Source organism: Pseudorasbora parva, chromosome 8, assembly GCF_024679245.1.
Source record: "Pseudorasbora parva isolate DD20220531a chromosome 8, ASM2467924v1, whole genome shotgun sequence".
Taxonomy (NCBI): Eukaryota; Metazoa; Chordata; class Actinopteri; order Cypriniformes; family Gobionidae; genus Pseudorasbora; species Pseudorasbora parva.
The window spans coordinates 11944213-11970459 of NC_090179.1; the positions used below are offsets into that span (position 1 = coordinate 11944213).

Consider the following 26247-nt stretch of genomic DNA (forward strand, 5'->3'; position numbering starts at 1 on the left):
TTCAGAACTTCAAATCTTCTCCATGTTCTCTCTTTCAGGGTGTTCCTCAAGGCTCTGTTCTTGGACCACTTCTGTTTAATATTTATCTGCTACCATTAGGTCCCATTATCCGTAGTCATGGGCTTAGCTTTTATTGTTATGCTGATGACTTGCAAATTTACATTTCAGCCCGCTCCATCTCCACTCTCCCCCTGGACTCATTGAAGACCTGTATCACTGATATTAAAACCTTGCTTCATAGAAACTTCCTTAAATTGAATAACGATAAAACTGAGGTCACTGTATTCGGTCCACCATCCATTCTAAAAAAGTCTGAACTGATGCTGCGTCCCAATTCGCCTACTTATACTACGTCCTAAAAGTATGTACTCTTTTTGTGAAGAAAAAGTATATACTTTTGAGTGTGTAGGAGAAAAGTATGCAAGCTTCGGGACATACTACTTCGCCATCTTTAACGGACTCTGTCGCTTAGTTACGTGCATCCCGTCACCGTTAATCTGCCCTGTCAATCATCGTCAGATTCGTCACAGTTCAAATCCTTCACATTCAGTTTAATCTCCTACCTTATCGGAGAGAAATGTATCCGCTCGTTGATCTGCCATTTGTGGATCTTTAATGCAGAGACTCTCCTCATGTGTTTGCAGTTTAAATATAATGATGCATTTAAAGGTTAATGGCCAAATGTGTCATTGCAAAAGTTCACAATGCTGCTGCATGTGAAATATAATGTGGACAACACTGAATAAATATATTTTTGTCAGGTTAAATATTGATAGTTGGTCACTCAAACCCCTTTATCTAAACTTCTCTACTTAACCGTCGAACTCGCACATCCGTCATGTTTGTAGTTTATTAACGCTTTTTATCCGCGTTTGTAGTTCTAATCGAATCCTCGTCCAACTCGCAATGGGTTGTGGGCAATATCAGCCGTTAGAGTGCCCATCGATCCATACTGTGAATTCGGACCGGAAATAGTAAACCATCCGGGAATCTTTGGAATACTCTTTTCAACATACTACGATTTGGGACATACTAATTCTATTTTCGAATACTATTTAGGATGGATAGTATGCGAATTGGGACGCAGGGTGAGTCTACTTGTTGATGGGTCCTCAGTAATTCCATCGCACACTGCTAAAAATCTAGGCATAACATTTGACTCTGCTCTTACATTTCAAGCTCATATTAGTTCAGTTACCAAGACTTCATTCTACCACCTTCGTAACATCGCCCGACTACGACCAGCTCTCAGCACTAAAGATGCCGAAACTCTAATCAATGCTTTAATAACCTCACGTATTGACTATTGTAATTCACTGCTTATTGGGCTTCCCGCTAAAACTATTGCTAGACTACAATATGTACAAATTTCTGCTGCCAGAGTCATCCACCAAGTCAAAAAATCAGACCACATTACCCCTTTGCTCTATAATCTTCATTGGCTACCTGTATCTGTCCGCATCCAATACAAAATTCTACTGTTAACTTTTAAATGTCTGCATGGACTTGCTCCCCATTATTTATCTGAACTTCTGCACTGGTATTGTCCTCCGCGTACTCTCCAGTCATCTGACTCTAGACTACTCACTGTACCTCGTTTCCGTCTCTCTACTATGGGTGGAAGATCGTTCAGTGCTGTGGCCCCGAAACTCTGGAATTCCCTCCCCTTTTCTCTACGGTTTCTTTTCTGTTTCTATATCCTCCTTCAAGTCTCAACTAAAAACATATCTTTTCTTACAATATTTCCAATCTTTCTCTGCTTAGAATAGTTTTCTCCCCTGTATATGTGCATGTTTATGTCATATATTGTTTATGTATGTCTATTTTGTGTATGCATATTTTTTTGTACAGCGACCTTGAATATGGGAAAGGCGCTATATAAATAAAACGTATTATTATGGGAAGCGTTCCCAGTTCCGGCTGACCTAGTTAATGCAGCCTAAAAATCAGTCAATTGATTTGAATAATGAAATTAAAAAAAATTATATGTGTATGCCATAGTAAAGAGATGCGTTTTTAGTCTAGATTCAAACTGACAGAGTGTGTCTGCTTCCCAAACAATGCTAGGAAGACAATTCAAGAGTTTAGGTGCTAAATAGGAAAAGGATCGACCGCCTGCAGTTGATTTAGATATTCTAGGTATTATCAACTGGCCAGAGTTTTGAGACCACAATAGACGTGATGGAGTATAATGTGTTAAGAGCTGGCAAAGCACCATTTAGTGCTTTGTAAGTAATAAGCAGGATTTTAAAATGTATGCAATGTTTAATAGGGAGCCAGTGCAGTGTTGACAGAACTGGACTAATATGATCATACTTCCTGGTTCTAGTAAAAACTCGACCTGCTGCGTTTTGAACTAGTTGGAGTTTGTTTATTAAGCGAGCAGGGCAACCACCCAATAGAGCATTACAGTAATCTAGCCTTGAACTCATGAATGCATGTACTAACTGTTCCGCATTTTACATAGTAAGCATGTGCCGCAGTTTAGATATATTTTTAAGATGGTAGAATGCAGTTTTACAGATGCTACAAACGTGGCTTTCAAATCAAAGATTGCTACCAAAGAGCACAACCAGGTTCCTCACTGACAACCAGGGGTTGACAGAGCAGTCATCAAGTGTTAGACAGTATTCTCGGTTACTTCTTGTGGAGCTTTTCTGTCCTATAATTAAAAATTCAGTTTTATCTGAATTAAGTTGCAGGAAATTACTATGCAGGAAGCAGAATGATATCTCCCAGTCGTAGCATATACAGGCTGAAAAGCAACGGTCCTAGCACTGAGCCTCGCTGTACTCCATACTGAACTTGTGATCGGTGTGACATCTCTTCATTTGTCACAGCAGTAGATTCGAGATTGGCCTGTAATTGACTAATTCTTTAGGATCAAATTGTGTTTTTTTAAGCACTTAATCTCTGTGGACCCTGTACAGGGTCCGGAATAACATTGTCTTGCATATACTTTCAATTTTAAATGTCTGTGGAGGAGCTATGATGTCATATGATACCATTTGAAAGCTTAGATTCTCTACTTTCTGGAAATATGCATCACTTTGGCATTTGTTTTAGACAAAGTAATATATTTACACTAAATTACTCTGCTACCATTTCCGCCTGGATTTGGCCCACTCAAACTGAAAAGCCCATCCCCACACACACACACACACACACACACACACACACACACACACACACACACACACACACACACACACATTTTGCCATGTTCATCATGTTTCTCAGTTGCCATGCTTTTGTTAGTTTTTGCCAAGTCTTTGTTTTGTTTTGGATTTTGAAATAAACAAACTGCACTTGGGTTCTGAACCTCACCTACAGTGGACAATTGTTACAATGACATTGTCACACTTTGTTAAAAATGGCGTGTGAAAGAGCATGATGAAGAGTAACGTAACATACTTCACTACCAAAAGACTCAAATAACCAAACTCAGTGTTAGCATAAATGAGAGCAGACAACAGAAGACTGAAACACCCACACCCACACACACACACACGCACACACACAAACACACACATATATAGTGCGTAAACAAAAATAAATAATTATTAGGCACCGGCTGTAACTAATGTAACTAAAAACAATAACTAATCAAATTAGTAACCATATTGATAAATATCAGGCAGGGTGACAGGAACAGGAAAAAAGGCCAATCACAATGAACTGTTACCAAAATATTAAAAACAAAAAAATCTCGAGAGCTTTTTAAAGGTCTTGCCAATATTCACAAACAAGCCAATTAACACGAGACTAGTCTCTATATATATTGCACCAGATCAACCTTCCACACAACACTCTGTCAAACATGCAAAAAGAGATTGTGGTAAGATTTTAATTATTTCATTGCTTTTGTCTTTGAAGAACCAGTGTGTTACCTTTAGAATTATGCATATTTATTTTTATATAATAGGACTGAATAGCCGATTAATCTGAATTACATATATTTTTTTAATTATCCAACTTTAATTATTATAATGTGCATAATGGTATAACAATCATAAGACTTTGCATATAATTCCAGATGCAGCCACCACTGGAGAATGAATCAATTGTCTTGGCGTTTACACTCTCTGGACTAAATGAAACAATGGGAAAACGATTTGTGTTTTTTTCATTGACTACATTTTATTATCCATTAATTGTGTTTTGTAATGTAACCATAATTTACACTGTAATCTCACATAAGAAGCTTCATGAGCCGATGTATGTGTTTATATGTAATTTGTGTGTAAATGCACTTTTTGGCACTGCTGGGTTCTACCCTAAATTCATGTATGATTTATTATCCCAGGATCACATTATTTCTTATGCTGGATGTTTGATTCAGATATTTGTCATTTATTCATCTGTTCTGTGTGATCTTTCAACATTAACAGTGATGGCATATGACAGATATGTGGCGATATGTAGACCACTGGAGTATCATTCAATAATGACCAATCAGAGGGTTCTTGAATGGATCCTTTTCTGCTGGCTTTCTCCATTTTTTTGCATGTCTGTTTTAATTGTATTAACATCTAGACTCACATTATGTGGCTCTAGCATTGAAAAGCTATATTGTGAAAATTGGTCAGTTGTTAAACTTTCCTGTTTTTCTACAACAGTAAATAATGTGATTGGGTATGTTATCATTATTGTATACTTTGGACATGCAGTATTGATATTTTGCTCATACATTCACTTGATTAGAAAGTGCAGAAAGTCAATAGAGGGCAGGCACAAATTCATGCAAACATGTGTACCTCATCTTCTTGCATTGCTCAATGTGGCTGTTGCATTGCTGTTTGATGTACTGTACACTCGTTATGGTTCAAAGAGTTTGCCACAAGATTTGCGTAATTTCATGGCCATGGAATTTTTACTCATACCACCCATTTTAAACCCTCTCATTTATGGATTAAATCTGACAAGACTACGGAAGGAAGTCATACGACTTTTTTTCAAAAAACAAGTGGACATATCTGATTGAATATTTCTTGAGGTCACAAAGATTTTTATTATCCTATACATTCTAACACTCTGTGAGCAGTTCTTGAAATAACTTGTATTATGGACAATGTTTTAGTTTTTAAGTTTTTCTTTTTACAAGATTTTGCCATAAATGTTTGTGTGTTTATTCCATTAAATGATGCATGCTTACACAATATTTTCATGTTCCTTTGATGTAATTTAGTCTAACTGTCATTCACTAATGATCATATATATATATATATATATATATATATATATATATATATATATATATATATATATATATATATATATATATATATATATATATACACTTTAATGATGTTTTGAAATAAACGTTTTAAAGAATGTTTAATTGCATTTCATTTCATATTTTTGAGTAGCCTCAGTTAACATCGCATGTTAGTCTGACCAAAAATATTTAGTCCATAAACCAAGAATATAGTATGTGATGAATAAAACACACTTATTAAGAGAGGTAAAACAAATTCACAGACAGTGTAGGTACATTAAAAAGGATAACTGATATATTATTGTCCTAAATGTAAACTATGTCCTTCAATTTAATATACAGTAACAACAAAACCTTGAGATCAGAATCTATGTAACTTTTGCATTGAGTTTGTTTGATTAATTTTTGTGGCATAGAGGTAAAAGCTTAGGTATGATAGGTAGATTTAATGCTGGAGATTGAACAGTTAATGTTTTACTATGCTAAGTGATTCAAATGTACTGACTGTCTACAATGGTCTGAATTTATCAATGAATCATGTTCATGTTTGATGGTTAACAGTTGAGTATGAGTATATAAAGAAGCATTTAAGCAAGCTAGCAGAAATAAATACACCTGTTCAAATTCGTTTTACAAGTTTATATGATGCAAAGAATAAAGCATAACCAAAGCTAGCATAAGGACATGTATTTTGAGTCAATAACAAAAGCAGAAGAAAAACAACCTTGCTGTGAGGTTGCTGACAGACAAGCATAATGTCACGGTCACTGATTGCAGCACAGAGGAAGGTTGTCAGGCTAGAAGATGTAGCAGCTTATTTTATTAAACAAACTCAACCTTACAAAACACAGATGAATCTCTAGAACAGGAAAAGAACAAGAAGTAATTAAATGAGAGTAATGACAAGAAGAAAGCGTAATGGCTAACTTGGATCACTTGCGGCACATCTCAATCTAATTGTGTCATGGCAGTGAGGTCAGTGCCTGCCGTTCAAAGTTTTCAGTGATCAGACACTGTATTGTATTGTCGCTGAGAAAAATGAGGGAAATTTACATCAATGGAGGGGAAATAGTTTTAAAAAAATCAAAATTGTGTGGCAGTAATGAATTACATTTAAACTGAAATAATAATGTTTGAATCTTCATTCTTAATATTTGATCACATGACCATTTTGGACATTTGTAAAAAGTGCAACAACAACAACAACAACAACAACATATTAGTTACTTCTATGCCATTATATTTTCATATGACCTGCTTCATCCTGTTCAGTTCCCCATCATGCTCCACTGACAAACAGGCTAAAGGGTAAAGTTAGGGTCAGGTGTGGTGGTATGGGTCAGTTTAACGGTAAAGTTAGGGACAGGTGTTGTGGTATGGGTCAGTTTAATGGTAAAGTTAGTGACAGGTGTGGTGGTATGGGTGAGTTTAAGGGTAAAGTTAGGGTCAGGTGTGGTGGTGTGGGTCAGATTAAGGGTAAAGTTAGGGACAGGTGTTGTGGTTTGGGTCAGTTTAACGGTAAAGTTAGGGACAGGTGTGGTGGTATGGGTCAGTTTAACGGTAAAGTTAGTGACAGGTGTGGTGGTATGGGTCAGTTTAAGGGTAAAGTTAGGGTCAGGTGTGGTGGTGTGGGTCAGATTAAGGGTAAAGTTAGGGACAGGTGTTGTGGTTTGGGTCAGTTTAACGGTAAAGTTAGGGACAGGTGTGGTGGTATGGGTCAGTTTAACGGTAAAGTTAGTGACAGGTGTGGTGGTATGGGTCAGTTTAACGGTAAAGTTAGTGACAGGTGTGGTGGTATGGGTCAGTTTAACGGTACAGTTAGTGACAGGTGTGGTGGTATGGGTCAGTTTAAGGGTGAAGTTAGTGACAGGTGTGGTAGTATGGGTCAGTTTAAGGGTAAAGTTAGGGACAGGTGTGGTGGTATGGGTCAGTTTAAGGGTGAAGTTAGTGACAGGTGTGGTGGTATGGGTAAGTTTAAGGGTGAAGTTAGTGACAGGTGTGGTGGTATGGGTAAGTTTAAGGGTAAAGTTAGTGACAGGTGTGGTAGTATGGGTCAGTTTAAGGGTAAAGTTAGTGACAGGTGTGGTGGTATGGGTCAGTTTAACGGTACAGTTAGTGACAGGTGTGGTGGTATGGGTCAGTTTAAGGGTGAAGTTAGTGACAGGTGTGGTGGTATGGGTCAGTTTAACGGTAAAGTTAGTGACAGGTGTGGTGGTGTGGGTCAGTTTAAGGGTAAAGTTAGGGACAGGTGTGGTGGTGTGGGTCAGTTTAAGGGTAAAGTTAGTGACAGGTGTGGTGGTATGGGTCAGTTTAAGGGTAAAGTTAGGGACAGGTGTGGTGGTATGGGTCAGTTTAAGGGTAAAGTTAGGGACAGGTGTGGTGGTATGGGTCAGTTTAAGGGTAAATTTAGGGTCAGGTGTGGTGGTATGGGTAAATTTAAGGGTAAAGTTAGTGACAGGTGTGGTGGTATGGGTAAATTTAAGGGTAAAGTTAGTGACAGGTGTGGTGGTGTGGGTCAGTTTAAGGGTAAAGTTAGTGACAGGTGTGGTGGTGTGGGTCAGTTTAAGGGTAAAGTTAGGGACGGTGTGGTGGTGTGGTTAAGTTTAAGGGTAAAGCTAGGGACAGGTGTGGTGGTGCGGGTAAGTTTCATGCCTCACATGTGATTCTAATATAAATTATCTAATTAAAATATATTCTAACATGAAATTTACAAGGAATGTGAAATATTTAATGTGGTTATTACAATTGCTATTCTTTTACATACTTACATACTTACTTCTAAAGCTCCTTGGGCCCTATCTTGCACCCAGCACAATTGACTTTGTACACCGACGCATGTGTCATTCCTATTTTGCACCCGCGCAAAGCGCGCTTTCCCCTCCACAGAAAAAAAATCGACTGAAAAACTGAAAAAACTGTTTAACCGACGCCTGTTTAACCGACGCTATTTTGGGTGGGTTTCTCCCATCCCCATACAACACAACTTCTCTGTCTTTCACTGCTCTTACAAGAACATCAGTCTCATCGGCTGTGAACCGCTCCTGGCGTGCGCCTGGTAAATACACCATAATAATAGCAATCCATAATGGAACTTGCGCACCTGCTTTTAAAGGAAATGTTGGATGACGCTCTGATTGGTTTATTCACGTTACGCCTAAACCACACCTATGAATAATGAAGCTACTTCAGACCAACCCATTTTAGATTTGCACCGGGCGCAAGAGCCATTTATCCCGCTGGGAAAATAGCAATAGCGCCGAGACCCGACCACAAAGTTACTTGCGCTTCACGCTTTGACACTTGCGTTTCAGATCGTTAAGATAGGGCCCCTTGTGTTTGTCAGTCTTCGGATTGTTGTTGCGTCTGCATCTTCGGGTTCCCCTCTGACTTATATGTGGCATGTTTTTAGTTTTTGGTTTATTTTATTATGTGTTTCGCCCCCTTGTGGGTGTTTGTTTTGTATTTATGTTTATTTTTGTAAATAAATCACCCTCCTTACTGCACTTGAGTCTTCACACCAGTTTTCCTTTGTGTTGATGTGACAGGTTGTAAGATTTTGTGATTTTTATTTCCAATAATTAATAATATAATGTGATCAAATTTTGTATAGTGAAGAGCTCATTTGCATATTACTTTAATAATATTTAGCACATCGTCACACGTTGCTAAATGTGGCATGTGAAGGGGCACAATGAATATTAACATGTTATGTTTAATTTTATTTTAAAAAATTATTACCAGAAGACTCACATAACCAAACTGAGTGTTAGCATAAATGAGAACCAACAACAGAAGAGTGAAACACAGGCTTGTATATATATGCATACACTCACCTTAAGGATTTAGGAAAACCATAGTACCCCTGGTTTTCCATACTGTGTACCCCTTTCGCCTTTCAGACCTGCCTTAATTTTACGTGGCATTGATTCGACAAGGTGCTGAAAGCATTCTTTAGAAATGTTGGCCCATATTGATAGGATAGCATCTTGCAGTTGATGGAGATTTGTGGGATGCACATCCAGGGCACGAAGCTCCAGTTCCACCACATCCCAAAGATGCTCTACTGGGTTGAGATCTGGTGACTGTGGGGCCATTTTAGTACAGTGAACTCATTGTCATGTTCAAGAAACCAATTTGAAATTATTCAAGCTTTGTGTCATGGTGCATTATCCTGATGGAAGTAGCCATCAGAGGATGGGTACATGGTGGTCATAAAGGGATGAACATGGTCAGAAACAATGCTCAGGTAGGCTGTGGTATTTAAACAATGCCCAATTTGCACTAAGGGGCTGAAAGTGTGCCAAGAAAACAATCCCCACATCATTACACCACCACCACCAGCAGCCTGCACAGTGGTAACAAGGCATGATGGATCCATGTTCTCATTCTATTTATGCCAAATTCTGACTCTACCATCTGAATGTCTCAACTGAAATCAAGACTCATCAGACCAGGCAACGTTTTTCCAGTCTTCAACTGTCCAATTTTGGTGAGCTTGTGCAAATTGTAGCCTCTTTTTCCTATTTGTTGTGGAGATGAGTGGTACCCGGTGGGGTCTTCTGCTGTTGTAGCCCATCCGCCTCAAGGTTATGCGTGTTGTGGCTTCACAAATGCTTTGCTGCATACCTCGGTTGTAACGAGTGGTTATTTCATTCAAAGTTGCTCTTCTATCAGCTTGAATCAGTCGGCCTATTCTCCTCTGACCTCTAGCATTAACAAGGCATTTATACCCACAGGACTGCCACATACTGGATGTTTTTCCCTTTACACACTATTCTTTGTAAACCCTAGAAATGGTTGTGTGTGAAAATCCCATTAACTGAGCAGATTGTGAAATACTCAGACCGGCCCATCTGGAACCAACAACCATGCCATGCTCAAAATTGCTTAAATCACCTTTCTTTCCCATTCTGACATTCAGTTTGGAGTTCAGGAGATTGTCTTGACCAGGACCACACCCCTAAATGCATTGAAGCAACTGCCATGTGATTGGTTAATTAGACCAATGAATCAATCAATCAACTTTATTTATTTAGCACTTTTACAACGACGATTGTTTCAAAGCAGCTTCACAGTGTCAAACAGGACAATATTGCAACACAATTTTATTTGGCTGTACAGTTGTTCTGGCTAAAACAGTGATGTTATCAGCTTATATTAATTTATCATATAGGGACAATGTTGGCAGATAAGTATTATAGTTTATAGAATTTAATAAGACCTAATTAATACATTTTATTTGTATATTTAGTTGACTTGGATCATAGCTTGGATAACTTGGATCATAATTTTAGTGTCCCCAACTGAGCAAGCCAAGCAAAAGGTTACAGTGGCAAGGAACCAAAACTCCACCAGGGCATGATGGAGAAAAATAAACCTTGGGAGAAACCAGACTCAGTCAGGGTGCCAGTTCTCCTCTGGCCTGTTATCAAACAGTGTATGATTATTATTCTGGCAACCTTACAGGTTGGAAAACATATTAGAAATATTTGAAATTTCAGGGTATCACGCAATCAGGTATTCAGGGTTTATTTAGAATGGCGCGTCAATTACACAAAAGTATGAATACTTAAAAGATAGTATAGCCATAGTAAAGAGATGCGTTTTTAGTCTAGATTTAAACTGAGAGAGTGTGTCTGCTTCCCGAACAATGCTAGGAAGACTATTCCAGAGTTTAGGTGCTAAATAGGAAAAGGATCGACCGCCTGCAGTTAATTTAGATATTCGAGGTATTATCAACTGGCCAGAGTTTTGAGACCGCAATAGACGTGATGGAGTATAATGTGTTAAGAGCTCGCTTAAGTACTGGGGAGCTTAACCATTGAGTGCTTTGTAAGTAATAAGCAAGATTGTAAAATGTACGCAGTGTTTAATAGGCAGCCAGGGCAGTGTTGACAGAACTGGGCTAATATGATCGTACTTCCTGGTTCTAGTAAGAACTCAAGCTGCTGCATTTTGGACTAGTTGGAGTTTGTTTATTAAGCGAGCAGGGCAACCTAGTAGAGCATCACAATAATCTAGCCTTGAGATCATGAACGCATGTGCTAACGCATGTTCAGCATTTTCCATTTAAAGCAAGTGTCGTAATTTAGATATATTTTTAAGATGGTAGAATGCAGTTGCTAGAAACGTGGCTTTCAAATGAAAGATTGGTATCAAAGATCACAACCAGATTCCTCACTGACGACGAGGGCTTGACAGAGCAGTCATCAAGTGTTAGACAGTATTCTAGGTTACTACTTGTGGAGCTTTTCTGTCCTATAATTAAAAATTCAGTTTTATCTGAATTAAGTTGCAGGAAATTACTCTTCATTTAATTTTTTATATCAGCTATGCATTTCGTTAAAGGGGGGGTGAAACACTCAGTTTCAGTCAGTGTCATGTCAATCTTGAGTACCTATAGAGTAGCATTTCATCCTGCATATCTCCGAAAAGTCTTTATTTTTTAAATAATTATATAAGAAAGATGCGCTGTTCCGAGTCTTTCCGAAAAAAGCCGAGCGGGTGGGGGCGTGTCGTGTGAGCGGAGCTAAATAATGACGTGTGCTCGCTGCTGCTATGTTGAGTCGAGTGCGTCGTAAAGCTGTGTCAACAGCGGGAAAAAAACTTTATTCAAAATAAAAATATGGCTTTTAATCAGATACAGCCATACATCTATGATCCGGAATCAGACCCAGAGGCTGCAGTTGAACAGGAGCAGCAGCAAAAACGACTAGAGCAGGACGTCTGTATGTGGTACAAGTTATACACTAACTATATAATATGCTTAGCGGCTTGTGTTATTTACATATTTATACTTGAATTATATCGTCGTATTTTTGTCTTTGAAGGTGTACATGTGGGAAGTGCAGTTGTGCACGTGTGTTTGTGTGTTTACGCGTAGTTTGTGTAGACAGTAAGCGGACTAAAAAAAACACAGACATTTGAAGCAGTCTCACTCACCCTTCTAACGTTGGGACTGCTCCATCATTCAGCATTAGGCGATTGGGAAAATCCGGCGTCGAGCTGGGCCTTGTTTATGAAACAGTCGGCACCGAAATGCAGCGAACAGATATTAACATTCGCGCAACTCAGTTGCTGATCCGGAAAAGCAAATTCCATCCACTGTTGCCTTAACGCGGGGTTTTTGGGGGAATCTGTGCAGGACTGTCTTGGTCTGGCAACCAAAAACGCACTTTTTTGGTGACATTGTTATGTGCACATCACCTGTCCAGCATCCTACAAGCCAGTGCTTTGATGGGCGTAGGCTGTTACTTTCGCTCTCTCCCTCGCTCTCTCTCACGCGCTTCCGGTAGAATTGTCCGTAAGGCCCATACAAGGAAATTCCGCCCCCATTAACGTCAAAGGGGACGCATGATCTCAAAAAACTTGCCGAAACTTATGACTAACCGGAAGTAGTATTTTTGACAAAGAAATACTCCCATCAAACGTCCACCTTAACTTTTGAAACTTTGTCTATGTTTAGTATGGGATTCCAAGTCTTTAACAGTGTAAAAAGATCAGTATGCATGAAACAGCATTTCACCCCCCCTTTAATCTTGTGAATTGGTAAATTTCGTCAGGGCATGAAGAAATATAGAGCTGAGTTTTGTCAGCATAAGCATAATGAAAACTAATGCCATGCTTTCCAATGATATCTCCCAGTGGTAGCATATACAGGCTGAAAAGCAACGGTCCTAACACTGAGCCTTGCGGTACTCCATACTGAACTTGTGATCAGTGTGAAATCCCTTCATTTACTGCTACGAACTAAAAACTGTCAGATAAGTACGATGTAAAACATGCCAATGTAATTCCACTATTGCCAACTTAATTTTCGAATATATTCAAAAGAATATTTTATTTATTTATTTATTTATTTATTTATTTATTTATTTATTTATTTATTTATTTATTTTTTATTCAAAAGAATAGTGTGATCAATAGTATTGAATGCAGCGCTAAGACTGAGTAACACTAATAGAGAGATACAGCCACAAACAGATGATAAGAGTAAATCATTTGTAACTCTAATTAGAGCAGTCTCAATACAATGATGGTCTAAATCCTGACTGGGAATCCTCACATATACCATTTCTTTCTAAAAAGGAACATAATTGTGAAGACACAGCCTTTTCTAGTATTTTTGATAGAAACGGTAGATTCGAGATTGGCCTGTAATTGACTAATTCTTTAGGATCAAGTTGCAGTTTTTTTTAATAAGTGGTTTTATTATAGCCAACTTTTTCGGTACATATCCTAATGTCAAGGATGAATTAATAATATTAAGCAGAGGATCTATGACCTCTGGAAGCATCTATTTTAGTAGCCCAGTCGGTATAGGGTCAAGATAGGGTCAAAATTTGGGATATTGCCGCCGCTCCATTCCACTCACATACTCTGGTGTTGAAAAAAATGGAGAAAAAAAGAAAAAAAAATATGAAAAAAGTCCAAGCACAACGAACTCTTACAGTATATATATATATATATATATATATATATATATATATATATATATATATATATATATATATATATATATATATATAAATCTCACGAGAGCTTTGTAAAGGTCTTGCAAGTGTTCACAAACAAGACAATTAACACGAGACTAGTCTCTATATATATTGCACCAGATCAACCTTCCAAACAACACTCTGTCAAACCTACAAAAAGAGATTGTGGTAAGATTTTAATTATTTAATTGCTTTTGTCTTTGAAGAACCAGTGTATGCTATCTTTAGAGCATTGAATATTTCTGTTTATATAATAGGACTGAATAGCTGAATAATCTAAATGATCATTTTTTTTAATTATCCAACTTTTAATTTCAAAATAATATAATGTGCATAATGGTATAACTATCACAAGACTTTGTGTATAATTCCAGATGCAGCCACCACTGGAGAATGAATCAATTGTCTTGGCGTTTACACTCTCTGGACTAAATGCAACAATGGGAAAACGATTTGTGTTTTTTTCATTGACTACATTTTATTATCCATTAATTGTGTTTTGTAATGTAACCATAATTTACACTGTAATCTCACATAAGAAGCTTCATGAGCCAATGTATGTGTTTATATGTAATTTGTGTGTAAATGCACTTTTTGGCACTTCTGGGTTCTACCCTAAATTCATGTATGATTTATTATCCCAGGATCACATTATTTCTTATGCTGGATGTTTGATTCAGATATTTGTCATTTATTCATCTGTTCTGTGTGATCTTTCAATATTAACAGTGATGGCATATGACAGATATGTGGCGATATGTAGACCACTGGAGTATCATTCAATAATGACCAATCAGAGGGTTCTTGAATGGATCCTTTTCTGCTGGCTTTCTCCATTTTTTTGCATGTCTGTTGCAATTGTATTAACATCTAGACTCACATTATGTGGCTCTAGCATTGAAAAGCTATATTGTGAAAATTGGTCAGTTGTTAAACTTTCTTGTTTTTCTACGACAGTAAATAATGTAATTGGGTACATTGTTATTCTTACATACTTTGGACATGCAGTATTGATATTTTGCTCATACATTCATTTGATTAAAAAGTGCAGAAAGTCAATAGAGGGCAGGCACAAATTCATGCAAACATGTGTACCTCATCTTCTTGCATTGCTCAATGTGGCTGTTGCATTGCTGTTTGATGTACTGTACACTCGTTATGGTTCAAAGAATTTGCCACAAGATTTGCGTAATTTCTTGGCCATGGAATTTTTACTCATACCACCCATTTTAAACCCTCTCATTTATGGATTAAATCTGACAAAACTACGGAAGGAAGTCATACGACTTTTTTTCAAAAAACAAGTGGAAATATCTGATTGAATATTTCTTGAGGTCACAAAGATTTTTATTATCCTATACATTCTAACACTCTGTGAGCAGTTCTTGAAACAACTTGTATTATGGAAAATGTTTTGTTATATTGAACGACATAAAAAATTGTGATAGCTACTTTTTAAGTTTTTTTTCCCAGCCGCATTAGAAGATTTTGCCATAAATGTTTTTGTTTGTGTTATTACATTAAATGATGCAGGCTTACACATTTTTATGTTCCTTTGATGTAATTTAGTTTGTCTAAAATCTGTCATGCACTAATGATAATATTGTTTTATTACTGCAATAATGATTTGAAATCAACTTTTTAAAGAATGTTTAATTTGCCTTTAAATTTTTTTAGTAGCCTCAGTAAACACTGCATGATAGTCTGGCCAAAAATATAGTCCGTGAACCAAGAATGTAGTATGTGATGAATGAAACACACTTATTAAGAGAGGTAAAACAAATTCACAGACAGTGTAGGTACATTAAAAAGGATAACTGACATATTATTGTCCTAAATGTAAATCATATTTAATTTACAATAACAACAACACTTTGAGATCAGAATCTATGTAAATTTTGCATTGAGTTAGATCGATTTATTTGTGTGGCATAGAGGTAAAAGCTAAGGTACGACTAGATTTAATGCTGGAGATTGAACAGTTAAAGTGATAATATGCTAAGTGATTCAAATGTACTGCCTGTCTACAATGGTCTGCATTTATCAATGAAACAAATACATGTTCAAAATCATATTCAACGTTTTACAGTAGCATATGAGTGTATAAATAAGCATATAAGCTAGCAACAATAAATACACCTGTTCAAAATCGTTAGCAAGAATTTGAACTCTTAGAAAACACTTAGAAGAACTCGTTTGACACATCATCCTCAATAAACCGTCTCCGGCGTGTAAACTCCGATACTTCTTATATTCCTATTCAATACTTATTAAGTCGACATGTCATCCAAAATAACCTTGTCTTCTGAGGGTATATTAAGTCTGAATGACATACACAACTTAAAAAAGGCGGGTAAAACAGTTCAGTCAAACTAATGTCAATCTTGAGTACCTATAGAGTAGTATTGCATCCTTCATATCCCCAAAATGTCTTTATTTTTATTATACTTATAAAAGAAAGATACGCTGTACCAAGTCTTTCTGAAAAAGCAAAAAAAAAAAAAAAAACAGAACGGATGGAAGCGTATCGTGTGGGCAGAGCTAAAGAATCACGAGCGTGTGCAGCTATTGCGTTGAGAGCGTGAAAGCTGTGGCATCCTTAAACGTGGAAAATAAAACGTTATCTTAAATAAACCATGGCTATCAATCAGATTCAATCATATAAACGTCGCACACCTGTCTGTGATAGGTGCGTAGGAGAGCAGGACAAAAAAAGTCCAAATATCAACAAATGAAAAGAGAAGTCCCGCACACCATCAACTTGCAATTAAAAATTATTTATTCTTTTATTGCAACGTTTTTGATCTTTCGATCCACAGGCATGAAAAAACGTCTCGGTTACGTATGTAAATTCGTTCCCTGAGGAGGGAACGGAGACGTAACGTCAGTGACTGACGAATGGGGGGTTTCGCCTAGAAGCCAATCATCTTCGAGATCTTAAAAAAAGCCAAATGGCATTGCCAATGCTATGGGCATGTGAGATTTGCATGCGTAACTCCGTCTACCCATATGGGTATATAAGGAAGTAGTTGGCATGATCGTATTATGTTTACCTGCAGAGGAGCCAAGACTGAACTCTCGGCTGTTCCAGCGGTACAGCGGATGTGGCAGCGGGACGTTACGTCTCCGTACCCTCCTCAGGGAACGAGGGTTACATACATAACCGATGGCAAGCAAGCGAAGACACCTGAGCCAATCTATTACCCAGAGGTGTGGACTCGAGTCATGTGACTTGGAATCGAGTCAGACTCGAGTCATGAATTTGATGACTTTGGACTCGACTCGACAAAATGTACAAAGACTTGCAACTCGACTTGGACTTTAACATCAATGACTTGTGACTTCACTTGGACTTGAGGCTCATGACTCGAGAAGACTTGCTACTTTTTGGACATTTTTCTTTCACACAGCCGCGCTGCTCTCAGTGAAAAAAAGCTGCACCTGTTTGCATGCAGATAGCACGCGCGCTGCCAGCACGACATCCAATCACTGTAGTCCCACGTTGGTTTGATTCGACAGTATCCATAGCTACCAAGTCTGCGTATTTGGGCTTATTTGAAAAAATGTGGTTGCTTGTTAGGAAAATTTGACAAGCAACTTCGTTTCTTTACATTTATGGTCACTGTTTTGTCCAAATACATTGACTGACACTGTCTCTCACAGCTAATAGACATAGTGCAACAATACAAGTGCTGTATTCATTCGTCCTCATACATCCTGCGTACTTCCCCTCTTTGAAGAAAAATCGTGTTCAACGTGCAGGCATGTGATGTGATGTTATAAATGTAATGATAGTTCATAGACGTAAATAGACGAATACATTTTTTTTTTTTTTTTTTTTTTTTTTTTACAAACAATGCAACCAGCAAAGATACAGAGATGGAGAGGAAACAGGGAGGTAAGCCACCTAATTTAATCTTAAAAATATGTTTTATAATGTAGGCTATTTATTATGACTATTATTATTTGGCTATTATAAAAATAAAAATAAATAATAAAAAAAGTATAGGCTACTAATAATAACAGTAGGTATGGTTCGAATGTATATTATTATAAACATGTCTCTATATTGCAGCACTCTCAGTGTTTTCCTATGCACCAACTCCCAATCATAGACTGTAAAAAAGTGCATAATAATCCTAAATAGTAGCTATGTGACATTAGTAATTTTCAATACTATTTTGAGTAGATTGCACATTAAGATGCAGGGCTTATCCTTTTTATGGTTTATAGTGTGCATGTTCACCAGTGCTCCTTATATGTGTGCAATAACTCCGACTGGAGTTACCATAATCCTTCACGTCACTTTTTCTCTTTTTCCATCTACAAACCTCTTCTGTTTACAGTCTTTATTGCAACTTGAAGAATTTTGTAAAATCCCATCTGTATTTGCATTTTAAACTCCACGAGATTTCAATTTAAAATGTTGCAGGGTCATTTATTGATAAATTATTGATCATAAATTATACTGATGATAATAAATATAATAATAATATTGGGCTTGTTTTGGGCCCCCCACCCCTCTAGGTATTCTTCATACCTGAGAAGAATTATGAAACAGATGTCAGAAAATCCCTTATAGCACACGTGTTGTATTTGAAACTACTCTTTACTCATATCAGTGTTGTTGTGTTAATATTCATTGTCTATTATACACTACGGTATACGATACTACATTATAGTTTCAGTGTATGCGATATTAGGAATATTTTCACTGCTTCAATAGTCATAAGAAAGCCCTTTCCCTCCAGAAACTGAAGTCGTATGCTTTATAGAAGTGGTTTTCAAAGTGGGGACAGGGACCTCTGGGTGCCGCGAGGGGATGCTAGGGGGGCTATGGCAAGCTGGCATAAAAAGTATAGCAAAACAAAATAATTTAATAAATTAAATTATTAAAGTAAACCAAATTAAACCAAAAATAAGCTAAACAATATTCCCATAATGTTTCCATAATGCCTAAGTTTAGGCTAAAAGGACCCATATCTATTTGAAAGTTGAACTGTTTTGCCATATGAGGTCAACACAATACAGGACTGAAGCCGCTGTGCATTGTTCTAGTGTTTCTGTTTTTTTTACTGTATTTGCTTAATGTCATTGTATAAAAAGAGGTTTAAATAAATATAAATCTTACAGACATACATGATTTGTATAATTTTTATTTCTGTGGTAAGATGACTTGAAGTGACTCGAAACTAAAATGGTAGGACTTGGACTCGACTTGAGACTTGTTGGCTTTGACTTCTGACTCGACTCGAGACTTGACTCATCTTTGACTCGACTTGACTCGGGACTCGAGGGCAAAGACTTGAGACTTACTTGTGACTTGCATAACAATGACTTTGTCCCACCTCTGCTATTACCGGCCACTTGTAGAGGCGAGTACATAGTCGGATACAGGTTCCACTCAGAGATTGTAAAATCTGGCTAATGTGTTTGGTGCTGCCCAGCCTGCAGCTCTGCAGATGTGGCGAGAAGAACACCAGCTGACGAAGAGGTTCCACTTCAACGCATAGGCCTGCAGATGTCTGTTAGTTGAGCGTCATGCGCTACAGCCCAAGAGGAGGCCATGCTACGAGTGGAATGTGCCCTGACCCCAAGGGGGCATGGGCGCCTCTGCTGCTGGTATGCCAAAACAATGTTGTCCACTATCCAGTGGGACAACCTTTGCTTTGAGAGAGCCTTCCCTTTCAGCTTTCCACCATAACAGACAAAGAGCTGGTCTGAGGTCTCTGAACGGAGTGGTGGGAACCTTGGGCACATATCCAGGCCGGGGTCTCAGGATCACTTGAGAGTCGCCCGGCCCGAATTCCAGGCACGCTTCGTCAACCAAAAATGCTTGAAGGTCCCCTTCCCACTTGATGGAGGCCAGTGCGGTCAGGAGCGCTGTCTTCATCGACAAGAACTTAACATCTAAGCAAAGGCTCAAACGGGGCCCTCTGCAGTGCACTTAAAACCACTGAGAGGTCCCAAGAGGGTACGAGAGGAGCACGAGGAGGATGTAGTCTCCTCGCACCCCTCAGGAACCTGATGACCAGGTCATGCTTACTTACCGGTTTACCGTCCAAGAGGTCATGGTAGGCGGCAATAGCGGCCACATAACCCCTCAGGGTGGAAGGAGACAGCCTTCGATCGAACCCTTTTCTTGGAAAGATCCAAAGATCGGGACGCGGGTGCCACAGGGTGCCCCGTCTCTGAGAGAGGAGATCCTGTCTCAGAAGAATCGGCCAGGGAGGGGCTGACGCAAGGAGTACTCGTTCTGGGAACAAGGTCCAGCCGTGCCAATATGGGGCGACCAACATGACCTGCTCCTTGTCCTCCCTGACCTTGCACAGAACTCTTGCAAGAAGGCTCACTGGAGGAAAACGCATACTTGCGTAGGCCCTGCGGCCAGCTGTGTGCCAGTGCATCCGTGCCGAGCCTGCCCTCGGTCAGGCAATAGTACAGGCTGCAATGGGATGAGTTGTGGGAGGCAACAGATCTACCTGTGCGTCCCCGAATTGATCCCAGATCAGCTGGACCGACTGGGGATGAAGTCTCCACTCCCCAGGGACATGGAACATGGCACATGGAAGTACGTTTCCTTCAGGTCGATCGCTGCAAACCAATTGCATGGACGAACGCATTCGAAAAGGCGTTTCGCAGTCAACATCCTGAACGGAAGCCTGTGAAAGGATCGGTTCAGGACGCGAAGGTCCAGGATTGGCCGTAACCCACCGGATTTCTTCGGTACAATGAAGCAAGGGCTATAGAAGCCGGACTTCATCTTGGCTGGAGGGACGACCTTGATTGCGCCCTTCGCCAGTAGGGTAGTGATCTCCGCACGCATGACAGGGGCATTGGGCCCCACCATGGTGAACCGGACACACCGGAAGCGGGGAGGAGCTCACGCGAACTGAATCGCTTAGCCGAGCCTGATGGTCCGTGCGACCCAGCGGGTCAGTCCCGGCAGCTGAAGCCACGCTCCCAGGGAGTGTACCAACAGGGTCATACGGAGCACCGGCATACCCTCGGTGGGGCAGCGAGGCAGTGTTACCGGCCCGGACTCGGGTGGCATAGCGGCCTGGTGTCGGGGCACTGGTAACGACTGCGCCCTGACAGAGGAGACCAGGGTAGGACTCGCTTTCCACTGAGGTCCGTTCTGAGAGGGAGCTGGCAACAGAGAGGGACGAGAGCGGCGTGGCCCGGGGGCGGCGTACACTGCCGTCATCGTTCTCTGGGTGCTCAGGGATGGGTTAATCAGTTCTTTTTTTTACAAAGGGTGCTGCTGACCTGTGGGCCAGCAGCTGGACAAAATATTTTCCCCCGCCCCGGGGGAAGGACGATCATATCAGTATGCTATGCAATGAACACTGATCGAATGCGTTATTCTTAAGATTTTATTTCGACTTTTTTTCTCGAAATATAACACGTTTTTTTCTCGAAACACAACGACTTTATTCTCAATATTTAATGAGTTTATTCTCAAGATATTATTTCGACTTTTATTCTCGAAATATAACAAGATTTTTCTCAAAACACAACGATTTTATTCTTAATATTTAATGAGTTTATTCTCAAGATTTTATTTAGAATTTTTTCTTGAAATATAACGAGTTTTTTCCCCGAAACAGAACGACTTTATTCTCGATATTTAATGAGTTTGTTCTCGAGATTGTATCTCGACTTTTTTTCTCGAAATTTAAAGAGTTTAATCTCGCATTATAATGACTTTAATCTCAAGATGCTTTTTTTTTTTTTTTTTTTTTTGCTTGGCCCTAATCCTCTTCCGTATATACTAATCTCCATCACATTAAGTAATATTTTTAACAGTATGAGATTATAACATTACATTATATAATGCTTCATCATTCATCCCCAAAGGAGATAAAGTGTTTAAAGTGAAAATCCAAAATAACTCACGTCTCTGTAGAAGCATTTCAATGTTTCCGCCTCTAAGTGGCATTCTGACTTCCTCTATCCCACAGAAACGTATGATTGACACATCATGGTTATGAGATAAGAAATGTGCTGCCACTGTATAATTTAAATCTTTTCTTCTGATGGTGCTCTTATGTTCACTAATTCTTTGTTTTAACTGGCGTGAAGTTCTTCCAACATACCCCAAACCACAAGGACAACGAATCAAATACACAACATGTGTAGATGCACAGGTTATCACAGATTTAATCCTGAATTTTTTTCCGGGATGACACAAGAATTATGTTTTTGTAGTATTATTACATTGAGCACAATTACCATACCGATAATTACCACTTGGTAATGGACTCAATAATCTCTGCAACAAGCTGGGAGTGTGACATTGAAAATGTGCTTGGACTAAAAGATCTTTTAAATTCTTCGCCCGTTTATATGCAATTAGTGGAGAATGTCGAAAGACCGTACTCAATTTGGGATCTGAAGATAACAAATGCCAATGTTTGTTAAAAATAGATCTTATGGCAAAAGAATTAGAAGAATAGGTCGTAATAAATGAGAGAATGTTTCTTAGCTTTTTTTGTTCTCTTTTTCAATAGTTCAGCACATGTCTTGTCTAATGTAATATTAAAAGCCTCCTCAATCCATCAATCAGATTCAACATATATGACCCATAGTTTGAAATTGAACAGCAACTACAGCAGAACGTCTCTATGTGGTATGTGCTGTACTGTAACTGTACTGCTTAGCGGCTTGTTACAAGTTCTACAGCATTTGTGTGTGTTTACTCGTGGTTTATGATGAAGGGGGGATTCTGAAATCCACTGCCGCTTCAATATACCTGTATATATTTATATCCTAATTAACTTCATAATCAAGACTTTAATCAATATTTATCCTATATTATTATAATGATTCTATCCAGTTATGATTTTGTTTTAGTTTCTTGTTTTCTAAAGTGTGTATTTGGTCTCTGAGGAGTGACTGAGGGTCTGGCCTAGAGATGTGTGATGTGTCACTAAACACTGGCAACAAGGTCATGTGTTTGGATTTTGGAGGTATCACACAACCCCTAACATGTCAGGAGTGGAGTAACGGCGTTTGCTCACTTAGCCCGGCTTCCAGATATGAAATATGGATTTGTTTTTCATTTAATTTATTATGTTTTATTCCTTTTATATTTCCTTTTACTGAAACACTAAAGAGTCAAGATGAATATTGCCTGTGCTATTGTGTGTCCCTCTCACTAAAAGAAAGCACATGTTATCAGTATGTTTTGGTAAGAACTAGTTAGAACTGGAGCTTAATCAGCTCCAACCTTGGAGAGACTGTGTATCTGTGTATGTGCGCAATATTCTATGCTACAGATCAGAATGGTGTACAATGGGCACCCTAAGAGATGGGTGGACTTGTTGTTCTGGGCAAGCTGGCGCCTGCTCCAGATCTGGAAGGTCACTACGGGCCTAATTCTGGGTGAAAGCATCAACAAGTTACACATCAGTGGAAACGTGCATCAGATTAACTGACTCGAGTGGAAATTTACCATGACTGTGCATTGTCTCTGAGCCAATCAGAACCATCCACATCGCAGTAATGACGTGGATAAGACCTTGAAAATGGTATAACTGTTGGGACAATTGTATGTACGATAGGGCGAGGCAACGAGACGGTGAGAGGGGGAGCGCGGCCTACGAACTCCTTGTGAGACTTGAAGCTGGCTTCTGCTTTTGAAACTGCAAACTATTCTTAAGTAAATTTTTCTTTTAATTAATTGTAATCCTGACTCTGTCTTCATTTCTTCAATACTGGTCCTGGGTCATAAGCTGTTAACCCCTAACAATGAGGATATAATTTGTTTGATGGACTATTGTATGCAACTAAATGTTAGCAATAGCAATCGGAATGGTTTGGTACATCAGACTAGTGCTTGTTTACATAGAAAAACAATGGAATAGTAGAGTATTTTAATGCTTTGTGTGAACTACGTTTACTATGAAATTAATTTAGTTCAACATATTATCCCACTTTTTGTGTGTTGTTGTTTGGGTGGTTTTACAATAAACAAACAGAAACCTATAGTGGTTAGCTAAACAAATGTATTTAAACACACAACATACATCGCATACTCCATTGATAAATTAACTACATGTTGTTTACTGATGTGTACTTATGCGACAAGAGCCAACAACACACAGACATTTAAAGCAGTTTTATTCACTGCCTGCTTCCAAAGCCCAACTGTGAACCACATCTTCTGGTCCCTGGATGAGACGCAGACATTCTAGGTGGCCTGCCACAAGCATTGGTAGACACCATCTCTTCAATGTTTTACTAGGTACGTCTGAAAAAAAGGGAGGGAAAAAAATTAATCAACTTACGCACATCCTCATATTGTTCCTCAGACAAGTGCCTCAAATAACTGCTTAAATCCCTCAAAATACTAGAATTATTTAGATGAGGGTTGGAAATAAGAGCAACACCATCATTTTCTACAGCACAAGAGGTAGTTATGGTGACTACGGAAGGAACCCGTGGCACATCTATAGACGATGGTTCTCTCGCCACACAAGCTTTGAGCATATTTACATGGCAAACTCGAGTTTTGCGTCGACGATCAGGAGTCTGAACAATGTAATCAGTTTTCACTGAGCCTTTGCTCTATGACATATGGCCCTGAAAACTTTGCTTGCAATGCTGCACCAGGCACTGGCAAAAACACGATAACAGAATCACCAACTTGCTAATTTCTTTTGACACTTTTTCTGTCAAACTGCATGTAATAAAGTTCGTAGATTGGAAAGAAGGAGGCGGGAACCGGCGAATATTCAACAACTTTTATTAAATAAACAAAATGAAAGTAAACCGTGAGCAGCCCCTCACGGACGACTGCCAACACACACATAACAAAACATAAACAAAACTCAACGTAAAGTCCAGGCCTGGTCCTCTCTTGTCCTTGACTGGTGTCGCTCGTCTTTAAATGACTCCGAGCTCCCTCAGGACTCGAGACCGGTGTGGCTCGCAGGTGATACTCCTTCGCAATCACGTCCCCGGTCTAACTCGCTCCTCCCATGTCCCTCGCTCGTTCACCTCTCCACAATGCGGTTTCATTTTCGACTGTGCGACAGACAGATGAGTCTTAGCTACAGCACATGCTTTATAAAGTCTTTCTCTGAAAGAACTCACATAATCCAAAAGAGACACAGAAGACAAATTTTGTGTCAACAAATGTTCATACATCAGTTTTAACGGACCCCTCACGGTGTGTCCGATCACTAGATCGATCGGACTAAACCCTGAGGACCCTGAACTGCTTCTCTCACAGCAAATTAAAGAAAAGGCAACCCCTCCGCCCAATCCTTTCCTGTCGGTAAGCAATATGCACAAGTCATAGTTTTAAGAGTTTGGTGGAACATCTCCAAGGCTCCCTGTTACTCTGGGTGATAAGGACTCTGTGCTTAACTTCTAACTTCTTGTGTAAAAGTTTTGGAAGTAAAATTAGTTCCTTGATAGCTCTGTATTATTTCCAGTAGACCAAATGTAGAAAAAAACTTCAAGTCCTTCAAGTATACAATTTATCCGAAAAAGGCAAGACACTGTCGAGTACAAACGACTGAAAATAACCTGTATTTTGCAAGACCAATACATGTGTATCTGGAGAATCAGAGATTGACACCTGTCTATCTAAAATGAATGGCTCATACCCAGAAATTTCCACCTCTCATAATCTAATAATTTTCACTTTTTTTTTTATTCCATTCTCTACACTCGGAAATTAAATGCCCAGGATCCAGGCAGTAAAAACAAGCCCGTCTGTCTCCTTGATGCACAGCATTTCGACCATTCACCTTGGGACGAGCAGCACTTTTCCACGAGCGAGAATTTTAGGAAGGGGATTCTTCCCACATAACTGTATCACCAGATGAATAAAAGTGAGAAGTTGTTAACTCTTGCGGAAAAAAACTTCATGATGCGCAAGCACAAATTCATCAGCTGATACGGCCACCTCTTAGCCTAGAAATCTAGACGCCCCCTAGTGGCAGAATCTGTCACAAGTGTCGTCTAGCAACTCTCAATACACTTCTGAGCTGTAAATGCCAAACTCTGGTCGGACCAATCACATTGTGTATAGAGTCGGTGGGCGGGGCTTAACATAATGACGGCCGAGTTGCGCTTGCGTGCTTTTAGTAAACACAGAAACTGGCGAACGGCGGTCTTTCAAATCAGCTTTGACCGCGACTCTGGAAGACTTGGAGTTAAAAGGGTTAGTTTACCAAAAAATGAAATTTCTTTCATTAATGACTCACCCCAATGTCGTTCCACACCCGTAAGACCTCCGTTCATCCTCAGAACACAGTTTAAGATATTTTAGATATAGTCCGAGGGCTTTCTGTCCTTTGAATGTAAGTTTATGCCCACTTGCTGTCCACGTCCAGAAGGTAATGAAAACATCATCAAAGTAGTATATGTGACATCAGTTGGTTAGTTAGACTCTTTTGAAGCGTCGACAATACATTTTGGTCCAAAAATAACTAAACAAAATACGACTTTATTCAGCATTTTTTTTCTCTTCCGCATTTGTTTTCAAACCTCAAAAAAAGATTCAAACGGTCGTGAATC

The 26247-nt window shown here is 39.0% G+C and overlaps 3 protein-coding genes across 3 annotated transcripts in view; all 3 read left to right on the forward strand.

Annotated features, from left to right (window-relative positions):
• Positions 1-326: 326 nt before the first annotated feature.
• The window catches only part of lipt2 (lipoyl(octanoyl) transferase 2), a 571631-nt gene continuing 545710 nt past the window's right edge, over positions 327-26247 (forward strand). The window contains exon 1 of the mRNA XM_067450126.1: positions 327-1088. The gene's annotated coding sequence lies outside the window, so the exon portion shown is untranslated. The remainder of the gene's footprint in view (positions 1089-26247) is intronic.
• LOC137085020 (olfactory receptor 6N1-like) lies at positions 4037-4984 on the forward strand. The gene has a single exon (XM_067451574.1). It carries the CDS (start codon positions 4037-4039, stop codon positions 4982-4984), a length of 948 nt encoding a protein of 315 aa, XP_067307675.1.
• Positions 14088-15035, forward strand: LOC137085021 (olfactory receptor 6N1-like). Its single transcript, XM_067451575.1, has one exon. It carries the CDS (start codon positions 14088-14090, stop codon positions 15033-15035), a length of 948 nt encoding a protein of 315 aa, XP_067307676.1.

Excerpts from the sequence above, each read along its gene's own strand:
- LOC137085020 (XM_067451574.1), top strand. The coding sequence starts at position 4,037 with ATGCAGCCACCACTGGAGAATGAATCAATTGTCTTGGCGTTTACACTC.
- LOC137085021 (XM_067451575.1), top strand. The coding sequence starts at position 14,088 with ATGCAGCCACCACTGGAGAATGAATCAATTGTCTTGGCGTTTACACTC.